The following is a 15,657-nucleotide window of genomic DNA, read 5'->3' as shown; positions in this document are numbered from 1 at the left end:
TGACACACAGAGTGATGTGAGTGGGACGTAATGAGTCCAAGAAAATATGTGTTCTTGTTCCTGAGGTTGTGTGTATGCATTTGTCTTTAACACTTTATTTTTAGTTTGTGGCTACAATAATTAGAATATGTTTTATTTGATGATCATTTGTGAGCCTAACTACCATTTAACTGGGTCTGGAAGATCCTATAGCACAGTGTCATACAAACATACATGAGAGATTAACATGATCACATTATTGTAGGATACATGGTTACATTCTGAGCTGAATCTATGTTCTGTCATGTAGACCTGTAAGCTACACTATGTAACTTTATTAGTGAATAAAATGTTATTTTGACCAATCGGTATGGTAGAGTATGTTAATACAATATAACTGGTGGTTATATACACAATGGTGGTGGTTGTATTTGGTCTCCCTGCTCTTATGTTGAGAAATAGTAAGGTCCGACCTACTGGTAGACAAGTGGTACTGCATGAAGGTCAAAATTAAATGTCTCTCCTGTGTAAGGATACAGCTTTAATGTATCCTTTAATATGATTGGATGACTTGTCATCAATGAAGTCATCATCAGGTGTGAACTGGAGCCAAATCACACTGTGATTAGGGATGTCCGATATTATCGGCCGATATTAGCATAAAAATTGATATCGGGAAAATATCGGTATCGTTTTTGAAAAAACATTTTTTTTTTTTTTTTTTTTTTTTGGCTTTATAAATAAGTTACAGGAGTTCTTACTGTATATGGTGTGTGTGATATGAAATTTGAGCTTACCCTAATCACAATAATCCCCGCATATATCGTTATCGGTTGATATCGGTATCGGTAATTAAGAGTTGGACAATATCGGTATATCGGTTATCGGTAAAAAAGCCAATATCGGACAACCCTAACTGTGATCATTATGTTTATGATCAAAATGTCTCAAATCAAATCAGAAAGACCAATAATATAGTCATTATATGAAAGCACAGTGTAATTTATACATGGAGAGATAAACATAATTATAATTATATATACATATCGTTGCTGTCGGGCAGAAACCTTGTATCTCCATATTTTAACTTTTATGTTAGTTTGTTATTTTGTAACCTGGAATAAGAAATGAAATGATTAAATAAATTAGTCTGTGAGTTTGTACATTGACTTTTTTTAATGATAGTCTATATCTATTTGGTATAGAGGGGGAAAGTGGTCTAAGTACAGATTTATCCCATTAAGACCGGGAACGCATCTGTGTAACCACTTTAACCTTTATTTTATACTTTGGCTATTCAAAAATTGCAGATCTACAAGCTCAGAGCGCTGCACCGAGTGCCGCGCTATGAGCTTGTAGATCTGCTATAGTGAAAATATGTGCAAATCTTTGAATGTATATATTTTTAAACAGATTTTTTTTTTTTTCAAATCTTTGCTTCTGGGGGTCCCTGGAACAACATATTTTGAGATGGGGGTCCGCGGCCAAATACATATAATTTTGGGGGTCCTTGACATGAAAAATGTTTGAGAACCACTGATTATAGCAAGTTGTTTTAAAAAAACTGTTAGGATTTAGAAGAGATTTGTAGAATCCCCAGATGCAAAGATTTGAGTTCAAATGTTCGCTGTAAAAAAACTGTATAAAAGATTTGCAAAAACGAATCATGATTTTTCAAAAAGTTGTCACTGTCAGATCTACAAGCTCATAGCGCGGCACTCGGTGCCGCGCTATGAGCTTGTAGATCTGCTATTTTTTAAATAGCCAAAGACATCTTAAAATGACACAGATGTGTTCCCGGTCTTAATGGGTTAACTCAGGTCTATTTCACTAAGTATAGAGGGTTTAAATGGTTAAGAATCCTTCAGTTTGTATCAGGGTTGCATTGCTCATGGGACGGCCTTGCACGCCGTGCAAGAACCTATTAGAACAGGAACACGCGCAGGCACATGCATACATTTAAAACTACTTTAAATTCACACCTCAACAAAGTTAACAAAGGCTGCCGACAGCCGGTTGTCACACCAGCATTAATTAACATAGGATTCACATAGGAATGAGTCTAGATTCATATCCATTGTCCATTGTGTGACCTGTTGTGTAGGTGTTAAGCGACGTGCGAGTTACGTCATTAAAGTAGAGTGCAACCATATACCAAATCAGCAATGCAACACTGGTTTGTATTCTGCTATGGTGAAAACTTGATGTCAATCTGAAAACATATTGGAGGCCATGAAGTAGAATTGATTTAATACTCACGTCCGTCTAGTTCACGTTCACATTCATCATTCATGAAAAAGAGAAAACACATGGTTGGAATGGTTAGAAAACTGATACTTCACAAACAGAAAGATTATTAATAATTAGCAAATTGTTAAGGAACCTGAAATATGGAATGCAATAATAGAATGGGTTAAATTAATCGACTATCTCAATTATTACAATTACAAAGTAATAGCTTGCTTCATTAATCATAATGATTCAGCATTCTAATTACAACATTCTAATTTCATTTGTGAAGTGACTAAATGTCAGCTTAGAAATACAATTCTACACTATAGTATATATTAAAAGTGAAACATTTTCATGACAGATTGTTTTTTAGTAAAATGATCAGTTTCATAGTAAAAAGGTGTTCAGTACTTCATTCAATCTATTATCTGATGTCAAGATTATTTACCATTCATGTCAACTGTTTCTGCAGTCCATGCCATTTATTATTAACCAGCCTTGTGGGCACCAACTTGTCATATTTTAATGTTTGCACAAAACGTTCACCTCCACACTACTCAGGAATCAAGTTTATCCTCCATAATAATCTTCTGATTCATTCATTTAATCTTCCTCATTATGCCATAATTTATATCTGGTATTAACATGCATTCTGTTTCTGTATATGTTAACCCTTTAAGACCGGGAACGCATCTCTGTCATTTTAAGATTGTTTTGGCTATTCAAAAATAGCAGATATACAAGTTCATAGCCCGGCACCCGGTGCCGCGCTATGAGCTTGTATATCTGCTATTTTTGAATAGACAAAGAAATCTGAAAGTGACACGGATGCGTTCCCGGTCTTAATGGGTTAAGGGAGAGCACATGTTAGTGTAATATGTAAACACATAGGATGGATTGTGATGATTGGAATGTAATCACATGTCAGACCACATCAGAAACTGCTCTGACACACAGAGTGATGTGAGTGGGACGTAATGAGTCCAAGAAAATATGTTTTCTTGTTCCTGAGGTTCTTTAACACTTTATTTATAATTTGTGGATACAATAATTAGAATATGTTTTATTTGATGATCATTTGTGAGCCTAACTACCATTTAACTGGGTCTGGAAGATCCTATAGCACAGTGTCATACAAACATACATGAGAGATTAACATGATCACATTATTGTAGGATACATGCAGTGGTGGAAAGTAACTAAGTACATTTACGTAACTGTACTTAAGTAACATTTTGAGGTAATTGTACTTTACTTGAGTATTTCCAATACTTTTACTTCTACTCCACTACATCTCGGATAGAAATATTGTACTTTTACTCCACTACATTAGTTTGAAGACTTTAGTTACTAGTTACTTTGTAGATTTTGATTATTATTATTACAAAACCTACATTAACCACTTCAGCTCTGTATACATTTCGGCCATTTGAAAATAGCCGATCTACAAGCTCACAATGCGTCACAATGCAATACATTGTGAGCTTCTAGATCTGCTATTTTCAAAATATCTTTTTTAAATTTGAAAAATTTGAAATGGGACATTCTGCATAATGAGTACTTTTACTTTTGGTACTTTAAGTACATTTCGATACCAATACTTTTGTACTTTTACTAAGGTAGATTTTGAATTCCGGACTTTTATTTGTAACAGAGTATTTCTACATTGCAGAATTGAGACTTTTAAAGTTAACACGTATGGCCGTTATATGAAAGCACAGTGTAATTTATACATGGAAAAATAAACATGATTACATAATTATATATACATATTGTTGGTGTCGGGCAGAAACCTTGTATCTCCGTATTTTAACTTTTATGTTTGTTATTTCGTAACTGAATGCCTTACTGCATCATACTACAATGTCACACAACAATTGCAAAAATAGCCGATCTACAAGCTCACAACGCGTCGCACCGTGACGCGCTTGAAGATCGACTATTTTTGCTAGTTTTTTTCTTCTTTTTTAAGTGGTTAAGTTTGGGGTTTTATATTTGATGAATAGTATTAACAATAGCTTGTGACTAAATAATAACTACATTAGATCCTAATGTCATGTTAGTTTTTTCCCATTTCCTGAAAAGTAACAGTTTTGGACATACAGTACAAGGTTTCCACCTGACATCTACAATATCACGGTTAATGATAATTAACGATGTGAGTTTGTATATCGGCTATTTTTAATGAAGATATTTGGTATAGAGGGGAAAAGTGGTCCAAGTACAGAGTTAACTCAGGTCTGTTTCACTAAGTATAGAGGGTTTCATTGGTTAAGACTCCTTCAGTTTGTATTCTGCTATGGTGAAAACTTGATGTCAATCTGAAAACATATTGGAGGACATGAAGTAGAATTGATTTAATACTCACCAAACACTAGTTCACGTTCACATTCATCATTCATGTAAAGAGAAAACACATGGTTGGAATGGTTAGAAAACTGATATTTCACAAACAGAAAGATTACTAATAATTAGCAAATTGTTAAGGAACCTGGAATATGGAATGCAATAATAGAATGGGTTAATTAATTGACAATCTCAATTATTCTACAAAGTAATAGCTTGCTTCATTAATCATAATGATTCAGCATTCTAATTACAACATTCTAATTTCATTTGTGAAGTGACTAAATGTCAGCTTAGAGATAAAAATCTACACTATAGTATATATTAAGAGTGAAACATTTTCATCTGCTATGACAGATTGGTTTATAGTAAAAGGATCAGTCTCATAGTAAAAAGAAAGTGTTCAGTACTTGAATCAATCTATTGAGTATGATGTCAAGATTATTTACTATTCATGTCAACTGTTTCTGCAGTCCATGCCATTTATTATTAACCAGCCTTGTGGGCACCAACTTGTCATATTTTTTATGTTTGCACAAAAGGTTCACCTCCACACTACTCAGGAATCAAGTTTATCCTCCATAATAATCTTCTGATTCATTCATTTAAAGGTAGGGTAAATGATTTGCTTTGGTTAAAATAAGTGTTAAATAGCTCTATATTCTGATAGTACTCATTGCTATAGAGTGTTTGTTCAGTAACAGGAGTCTCCCCGTCTCTCCAGCTCTTTAATAAACAGAAAATGCATTTTCGTTTCATTTCCAATTTTATCCAACCAGGACAGAGAACTCAATCAGGATACAGATTAAACAAGTGAAATTGGAAGTCATGACACTAAGAAATTAGCAGGCAAAATTGGAACTGGAACACTATACAAATGAAGCTTAAAAATGGGTACTTTATCCTGATTGGCTGAGATTTGAACACCTACCGGAAAATGTATTTTCTGTTTATTAAAGAGCTGGAGAGACGGGGAGACTCCTGTTACTGAACAAACACTCTATAGCAATGATTACTATCAGAATATAGTGCTTTAACCTTTTAACAAAATGCTTTTTGTTTTAACCAAAAAATATCACTTACCCTACCTTTAACCTTCCTCAGTATGCCATCATTTATATCTGGTATTAACATGAATTCTGTATCTGTATAATATTAACCCTTTAAGACCGGGAACGCATCTGTGTAATTTTAAGATTTATTTGGCTATTCAAAAATGGCAGATCTACAAGCTCATGGCGCGGCACCGAGTGCCACGCCAGGAAAAATATTGCCTAGGGCACCAAATTACCTAGCACCGGTACTGGATGTGAGTGGGACGTAATGAGTCCAAGAAAATATGTGTTCTTGTTCCTGAGGTTGTGTGTATGCATTTGTCTTTAACACTTTATTTATAGTTTGTGGCTACAATAATTAGAATATGTTTTATTTGATGATCATTTGTGAGCCTAACTACCATTTAACTGGGTCTGGAAGATCCTATAGCACAGTGTCATACAAACATACATGAGAGATTAACATGATCACATTATTGAAGGATACTTGCAGTGGTGGAAAGTAACGAAGTACATTTACTTAACTGTACTTAAGTAAGATTTTGAGGTATTTGTACTTTACTTGAGTATTTCCAATTTCCAATACTTTTACTTCTACTCCACGACATCTCGGATCAAAATATTGTACTTTTACTCCACTACATTAGTTTGAAGACTTTAGTTACTAGTTACTTTGTAGATTTTGATTATTATTATTACAAAACCTATATTAACCACTTCAGCTCTGTATACATTTCGGCCGTTTGAAAATAGCCGATCTACAAGCTCACAATGTGTCACAATGCAACACATTGTGAGCTTCTAGATCTGCTATTTTCAAAATATCTTTTTTAAATTTGAAAAATTTGAAATGGGACATTCTGCATAATGGGTACTTTTACTTTTGGTACTTTAAGTACATTTCGATACCAATACTTTTGTACTTTTACTCAGGTAGATTTTGAATTCCGGACTTTTATTTGTAACAGAGTATTTCTACATTGCAGAATTGAGACTTTTAAAGTTAACACTTATGGCCGTTATATGAAAGCACAGTGTAATTTATACATGGAAAAATAAACATGATTACATAATTATATATACATATTGTTGCTGTCGGGCAGAAACCTTGTATCTCCGTATTTTAACTTTTATGTTTGTTATTTTGTAACTGAATGCCTTACTGCATCATACTACAATGTCACACAACAATTGCAAAAATAGCCGATCTACAAGCTCACAACGCGTCGCACCGTGACACGCTTGCAGATCGACTATTTTTGTTAGTTTTTTTTTTTTTTTTAAGTGGTTAAGTTTGGGGTTTTATATTTGATGAATAGTATTAACAATAGCTTGTGACTAAATAATAACTACATTAGATCCTTTAGAACACAGTCATGTTAGTTTTTTCCCATTTCCCTGTTTCACTAAGTATAGAGGGATTCATTGGTTAAGACTCCTTCAGTTTGTATTCTGCTATGGTGAAAACTTGATGTCAATCTGAAAACATATTGGAGGACATGAAGTAGAATTGATTTAATACTCACTCCACCCTAGTTCACGTTCACATTCATCATTCATGTAAAAAGAAAACACATGGTTGGAATGGTTAGAAAACTGATACTTCACAAACAGAAAGATTACTAATAATTAGCAAATTGTTAAGGAACCTGACATATGGAATGCAATAATAGAATGGGTTAAATTAATCAACTATATCAATTATTTTACATAGTAATAGCTTGCTTCATTAATCATAATGATTCAGCATTCTAATTACAACATTCTAATTTCATTTGTGAAGTGACTAAATGTCAGCTTAGAGATACAATTCTACACTATAGTATATATTAAGAGTGAAACATTTTCATCTGCTATGACTGATTGGTTTATAGTAAAATGATCAGTTTCATAGTAAAAAACAAAAAGTGTTCAGTACTTGAATCAATCTATTGTCTGATGTCAAGATTATTTGCTATTCATGTCAACTGTTTCTGCAGTCCATGCCATGTATTACTAACCAACTTTGTGGACACCATCTAGTCATATTTTTAATGTTTGCACAAAACGTTCACCTCCACACTACTCAGGAATCAAGTTTATCTTCCATAATAATCTTCTGATTCATTCATTTAATCTTCCTCAGTATGCCATCATTTATATCTGGTATTAACATGCATTCTGTTTCTGTATATGTTAACCCTTTAAGACCGGGAACTCATCTCTGTCATTTTAAGATTGTTTTGGCTATTCAAAAATAGCAGATATACAAGCTCATAGCACGGCACCGAGTGCTGCGCTATGAGCTTGTAGATCTACTATTTTTTTTTTAAACTTGTGAACATTTGTGCAAATCCTTGAATATGTATTTTTCTTTAAGCAAACATTTTTAACTCTGTTACAACTTCTGGGGGTCCCTGGAACAAAATATTTTGAGATGGGGGTCCAAAGCCAAATACATTCTGCATAATGAGTACTTTACATAATGAGTACTTTTACTTTTGGTACTTTAAGTACATTTCAATACCAATACTTTTGTACTTTTACTCAGGTAGATTTTGAATTCCGGACTTTTATTTGTAACAGAGTATTTCTACTTTGCAGAATTGAGACTTTTAAAGTTAACACTTATGGCCGTTATATGAAAGCACAGTGTAATTTATACATGGAAAAATAAACATGATTACATAATTATATATACATATTGTTGCTGTCGGGCAGAAACCTTGTGTCTCCGTATTTTAACTTTTATGTTTGTTATTTCGTAACTGAATGCCTTACTGCATCATACTACAATGTCACACAACAATTGCAAAAATAGCCGATCTACAAGCTCACAACGCGTCGCACCGTGACACGCTTGCAGATCGACTACTTTTGCTATTTTTTTTTTTTTTTTAAAGTGGTTAAGTTTGGGGTTTTATATTTGATGAAGAGTATTAACAATAGCTTGTGACTAAATAATAACTACATTAGATCCTTTAGAACACAGTCATGTTAGTTTTTTCCCATTTCCTGAAAAGTAACAGTTTTGGACATACAGTACAAGGTTTCCACCTGACATCTACAATATCACGGTTAATGATAATTAACGATGTGAGTTTGAACATCGGCTATTTTTAATGAAGATATTTGGTATAGAGAAGAAAAGTGGTCCAAGTACAGAGTTAACTCAGTCAGGTCTGTTTCACTAAGTATAGAGGGTTTCATTGGTTAAGACTCCTTCAGTTTGTATTCTGCTATGGTGAAAACTTGATGTCAATCTGAAAACATATTGGAGGACATGAAGTAGAATTGATTTAATACTCACCATACACTAGTTCACGTTCACATTCATCATTCATGAAAAGAGAAAACACATGGTTGGAATAGTTAGAAAAATGATACTTCACAAACAGAAAGATTACTAATAATTAGCAAATTGTTAAGGAACCTGAAATATGGAATGCAATAATAGAATGGGTTAAATTAATCGACTATCTCAATTATTTTACAAAGTAATAGCTTGCTTCATTAATCATAATGATTCAGCATTCTAATTACAACTTTCTAATTTCATTTATGAAGTGACTAAATGTCAGCTTAGAGATACAATTCTACACTATAGTATATATTAAGAGTGAAACATTTTCATCTGCTATGACAGATTGGCTTATAGTAAAATGATCGGTTTAATAGTAAAAAAAAAAAAAGTGTTCAGTACTTGAATCAATCTATTGTCTGAAGATTATTTGCCATTCATGTCAACTGTTTCTGCCGTCCGTGCCATTTATTATTAACCAGCATTGTGGACACCATCATATTTTTTTGTTTGCAAAAAACGTTCACCTCCACACTGCTCAGGAATCAAGTTTATCCTCCGTAATAATCTTCTGATTCATTCATTTAATCTTCCTCAGTATGACATCATTTATATCTGGTATTAACATGCATTCTTTATCTGTATATGTTAACCCTTTAAGAATACATCTGTGTCATTTTAAGATTTCTTTGGCTATTCAAAAATAGCAGATATAAAAGCTCATAGCACGGCACCGAGTGCCGCGCTATGAGCTTGTAGATCTGCTATTTTTTTTCAAACTTGTCAACATTTGTGCAAATCTTTGAATATGTATTTTTTTTAAAGCGAACATTTTTAACTCTGTTACAACTTCTGGGGGTCCCTGGAACAAAATATTTTGAGATGGGGGTCCACGGCCAAATACATATCATTTTGGGTGGTCCTTGACATGAAAAAGTTTGGGAACCACTAATATTTTAGCAACATACGTTCAAAGATTTGAGATAAAAAATGTTGCTTTAAAAACATTTACTGTATATTCAAAAATAGCAGATATACAAGTTCATATAGTGCGGCACTGGGTGCCGCGCTATATGAACTTCTATATCTGCTATTTTTGAATAGCCAAAGAAATCTGAAAGTGACACGAATGCGTTCCCGGTCTTAATGGGTTAAGGGAGAGCACATGTTAGTGTAATATGTAAACACATAGGATGGATTGTGATGATTGGAATGTAATCACATGTCAGACCACATCAGAAACTGCTCTGACACACAGAGTGATGTGAGTGGGACGTAATGAGTCCAAGAAAATATGTGTTCTTGTTCCTGAGGTTGTGTGTATGCATTTGTCTTTAACACTTTATTTATAGTGTGTGGCTACAATAATTAGAATATGTTTTATTTGATGATCATTTGTGAGCCTAACTACCATTTAACTGGGTCTGGAAGATCCTATAGCACAGTGTCATACAAACATACATGAGAGATTAACATGATCACATTATTGTAGGATACATGGTTACATTCTGAGCTGAATCTACGTTCTGCCATGTAGACCTGTAAGCTAAACTATGTAACTTTCATGGTGAATATAATGTTATTTTGACCAATCTGTATGGTAGAGTATGTTAATACAAAATAACTGGTGGTTATAAACACAATGGTGGTGGTTGTATTTGGTCTCCCTGCTCTGCTGTTGAGAAATGGTAAGGTCTGACCTACTGGTAGACAAGTGGTACTGCATGAAGGTCAAAATTCTATTTCTCTTGCTCTATTAGCTCTGTGGTAAAATTGTCAGCCCTTGTGCAGGTGACCTGGGTTTGAATCTCGGGTAAGACATGAAAGTTACCGAGTGCAGCTTTAATGTATCCTCCAACATGATTGGATGACTTGTCATCAATGAAGTCATCATCAGGTGATAATACTGATACTATATGGAAAATAATGAAGACTTAGATTACAGTAAACACTTATAGCCATTATATGAAAGCACAGTGTAATTTATACATGGAGAGATAAACATGATTACATAATTATATATACATATTGTTGCTGTCAGGCAGAAACCTTGTATCTCCATATTTTAACTTTTATGTTTGTTTGTTATTTCATAACTGAATGCCTTACTGCATCATACTACAATGTCACACAACAATTGCAAAAATAGCCGATATACAAGCTCACAACGTGTCGCACAGTGACGTATTGAGAGCTTGTGGATCGGCTATTCTTGCTAGTTTAAAACATTTGGAAAGTGTCTAAGTTTGGGGTTTTATAAATATTTGATGAATAGTATTAACAATAGCTTGTGACTAAATAATAACTACATTAGATCCTTTAGAACACAGTCATGTTCTTTTTTTTCCTGAAAAGTAACAGTTTTGGACATACAAGGTCTCCACCTGACATCTACAATATCACGGTTAATAATGCACAGTGACAGTAGATCACTTACATATTAATCCCACAGCAATCTCCTCCTCCTGTTCTCCATGTTTGACCTGACAGATGTAAACTCCTTTATCTGTATATCTGAAGTCTCTCAGTGTCAGAGACACTTTGCCTTTCTGCAGATCCTGGATGTTCAGGGTCAATCTGCCCTCGTAGCCCCTCCCCTCTATCACCTGACCATTCTTATAAAGGTAAATACACTCTGACTCCTTAAACCACCTGATTGTCATGGAAGACGCGCTGGTCTCAGGAGAGAGGTGACAGGGGAGGGTGATATTATCACCTATTCTACCCACAGCATAGCCTTCAGTGACGAGTTTAAAGTCACCTGGAGTGAAGAAAATACAAAGTTAGTGAAGAAAGAATTACTGTTCATTTAAACATAACCATAATTAAGAAGACATGCAGTGATGTAACCAACACTTTACAATGGCACACGCACACACATTCAACAGGTTATAAAGTCAAAGCAGCTCTTTGCTACAAGGAACATAAACATAATTATGATCAAGGCAGAGTTTTGCTTTATCTAATTAAACACTGAATAGGACTGAAATGATTAGAACATCTGATAAGCTTCTGTCTTGGTCTTTATGACTTGAACCAAGTTATGTTATAGTTACTAATGGAGCTCAGCACCTTCTCATATCCTCACTGTCTGACAGAAACCTTGTATGTCCAAGTAGTTATTATTCAGTCACAAGCTCTTGTTAATACTTTATAAACACGTAACAGATCTACAAGTTCACGTTGTGAGCTTGTAGATCAGCAATGTTTTGCTACCTTTGTGTGACACTGTAGTATGATGAAGTAGGGCATTGATTTATGAAAAAACATAAAAAGTTTAAGTATAGAGATACAAGGTTTCTGACTCAACAGGGAGGATATATTAGTGGACGTTAGGGTGTTCATTTAATCCATTTGCCTAATGAAGACCTACATGGTCAAAACGTTGCCCTTATAATACACTTGTTATGGGAGCTTTAACTCAGTGTTTTCTTATTTATTATATTTGACCTCTCTTTGATTTCTGCCTTTTTATCTGACACCTGGCCTAAATACAGACACAAGCCTCAAAGCTGGCACAAGCAGACTGAAGAACACTTTCCTCCCCCAGGCTATAAGACTGATACATAAGAAACAACAATGAACATCTTCTGTGGTATTACGGCCTTGTATGCTGTTTGTTTTTAACTGTTTTTAACTGTTTTTAACTGTTTTTAACCTGCTACTATGAATGACATCCTGTCACATACAGGGAATGTTTTGGAAAAGTTGATATATTTTACACATTTTCTGCCAAAACGTTCAAAGGGATTTGATACTATATGACATGACCTCCAATTACAGCAATTCATTATTGTCTGAGAGTACACATAGAGGATGAAAATGTTGAGTGCGCACACACAATCACACACACACACACACACACACACACACACACACACACACACACACACACACACACACACACACACACACACACACACACACACACACACCTGACAAATAGCATCTTTAACCAACCCAAAGCATATTTTTCATACAACAATATACAGTCATTGTGTTTATTTGTCTAATTGCCAAGCAGCATCTTAACCCATTAAGACCGGGAAGGGAACGCATCTGTGTCATATTAAGATTTGTTTGGCTATTCAAAAATAGCAGATCTACAAGCTGCCGCGCTATTAGGTTGTAGATCTGCAATTTTTTCTAACTCCTATCTTTGTTTCTGGGCGGTCCCTGGAACCAAATATTTTCAAATGGGGGTCAGAGGCCAAATACATATAATTTTGGAAAAAGTTTGAGAACCACCGATATTATAACATACATTTTTTTTTCCAGAAAAAAAAGATTTAGGTAGAAAGCCCAGAAGTAAAGATTTGAGTTACAAATGTTCACTTTAAAAATATAATATATCGAATGACCGACGTCTTTTCCAAAAAATAGCAGATCTACAAGTTCATAGTCAGGGGTGCAATGCTCACAGGACGGCCTTGCACGCCGTGCATGAACCTATTTGACCAGGAGCACGCGCAGGCACACGCATAGATTAAAAACGACTTTAAATTCACACCTCAACAAAGTTTTCAAAGGCTCCCCCGACTCACACCTGGCGAATTAACATAGGAATAAGCCTAGATGCATATCAATTGTCCATTGTGTGACCTGTAATGTAGGTGTTAAGCGACGTGCGCGTCACGTCATTAAAATACAGTGCAACCACGTTCCAATTCAGCATTGCATCACTGTTCATAGTGAGCTGTGAGCTTGTATATCTGCTATTTTTGAATAGCGAAAGAAATCTAAAAATGACAGATTATTTCCCGGTCTTAAAGGGTTAATCCACTGACCAAAAACAGTGTTCTCATGTGAACCCCTTACCCTGAATTAAAAAAAGTAAAGATTTAGAGATGTAAATTTAAGCAAAGGTCTGGCTTGTCTGTCTGTGAATGATAATGTTTATGTATTATTGCTTGACGTGTGAACCACATATCTCCCTCCTCCTCATATCACTATATGATGGTTCATCTATCAGGGAAAAAAACAATAAACTGTGTTGTGACCTACCATGACCTTTGGCCTCTGCCATGTCTCCTGTATAGAAGAGAAATAACCAAATTACCACACCTAACATTCATCACATTTATCTGTACATAGTTTGTGATTTGTGAGCTGCAATCTTCTTCATGAGAATGGAGATTACTTTCTTTGCATTTGGTCACAAGCAGTGGTGTAAAGTAACTAAGTACATTTACTCAAGCACTGTACTTAAGTACAATGTTGACTTGTTGAGGTATAATTACTTTACTAGAGTATTTCCAATTTCCAGTACTTTTTCTTCTACTCCACAACATCTCAGAGATAAATATTGTACATTTAATCCACTACAATTACTTGACAGCTTTAGTTACTAGTTACTTTGCAGATTTAAATTAATATCACAAAACATACATTAACACCTTCAGCCCTATATATATATATATATATATTTGAATAGCCGATCTACAAGCTCACAATGCGTCTCGATGCAACGCATTGTGAGCTTGTAGATCTGCTATCTTCTAAAGATTGTTCATACATTTTGAACTTGTAAATGGGACATTATGCACAATGAGTACTTTTAATTTTTGTATTTTAATTATATTTTGATGCCAATACTTTTGTACTTTTACTCAAGTACATTTTTATAACCAGATTTTTTTTTTTTTACCTGTAACAGAGTATGTCTACAGTTCATACCAACTGTTGTTTTTTGCTCACAAAGCCTGACACCTACAGTGGTTCTGCAGACACATTTCTTCATTATTAAAGGTTGAAAAAAAATAGAATCTCTTACCTTTCACTGCTTGGCATACGCTTTAGACTTGAAAAACAAATTCATACAATCCTCACACATTACTGACTCCTATACAACTAACCAGCGTGAACACAAGTGAGAGTATTAATGTTAGATTCTTATCCCTAGTTAATCATTAACTTCCAAGTAGTCAAGTCATAAAGTGACTGAGGGTTTAAGTCCACTGCTCCACTATGAGTCATCTTAGAGCAGTAAAAGGTGATAATGATTGATGTGGCCTGCGGTAGATGTAGATACATTATAGACACATTGTAGATACATTATAGACACATTGTGCAGTGGATGCTTTGTTAGGTGCAGAGCATCATTTGAAAGTACATTTGTAGAACCTGCACTGCATTGTTCATAGCAGTGATATCTAAACGTTTGCCATGGAAGGCCAAGAGTATTGCAAGTCCTCTTTCCAGCCAAACGCTACATCAGTAATCTGTAATTAGTGACATAAACTGCATGCTGAGAACAACACTGTTTATTGCATTGCTTTATGATGATAGTTTGTACTCTTCCTGTCTGTTTCAGGCTGGTGTCACAGGCAGCTGGCTTATTACTTCTCCCTGCTCTGCTTTCTGATGACTCTGGTCACACTCCTACAGACCCTCTATAGTGAGTAGTGAATACTGTACTTCATGTCTCCTATGTATGTTATATATACGTATGTTACAACTGCATGAATTTGGTAGACATGCCAGTCTACTTTTTTTTACAGCTGTACTGTATCACTCTGGTGTACTCTGGCCTTATAATAAAACGATGACCTGCATAAAACAATCCACGTCAATGCCGTATCAACTTTTAAATGAGCCTATAAATTCATACAGTATCTTATCTTGTCTGATATGCACCACTCCATAGATGACTGATCAAACACATTGCATTATGTTATAAATATGGACTCAATGTTGACTGTTTCACTGTTACATTATAAACATAAAACATTTGAGTACATACGGATGGAGGAATGCAGGTATGGT

The 15,657-nt window shown here is 34.7% G+C and overlaps 1 protein-coding gene across 1 annotated transcript; it reads right to left on the bottom strand.

Annotated features, from left to right (window-relative positions):
- Positions 1-1,428: 1,428 nt before the first annotated feature.
- Positions 1,429-14,776, bottom strand: LOC311062437 (myelin-oligodendrocyte glycoprotein-like). Its single transcript, XM_084081478.1, has 4 exons — positions 14,666-14,776; positions 13,897-13,923; positions 11,330-11,653; positions 1,429-2,244 (listed from the first exon to the last, which is right to left on the bottom strand). The coding sequence occupies exons 2-4, from the start codon at positions 13,916-13,918 to the stop codon at positions 2,228-2,230; spliced, it is 363 nt and encodes a 120-aa protein (XP_083937604.1). The 5' UTR covers positions 13,919-13,923; positions 14,666-14,776; the 3' UTR covers positions 1,429-2,227.
- Positions 14,777-15,657: the final 881 nt, after the last annotated feature.

Source organism: Gymnoscopelus microlampas (assembly GCF_963454915.1).
Source record: "Gymnoscopelus microlampas genome assembly, chromosome: 15".
In the NCBI taxonomy this organism is placed as follows: Eukaryota; Metazoa; Chordata; class Actinopteri; order Myctophiformes; family Myctophidae; genus Gymnoscopelus; species Gymnoscopelus microlampas.
This window is presented reverse-complemented; position numbering and strand designations above follow the sequence as displayed.

Coding starts and splice junctions, on each gene's coding strand:
- LOC311062437 (XM_084081478.1), bottom strand. CDS start 13,918: ATGGCAGAGGCCAAAGGTCATG. Junction 11,654..13,896: donor GGCAGAGGCCAAAGGTCATG/GTAGGTCACAAC, acceptor TCTTCACTCCAG/GTGACTTTAAACTCGTCACT.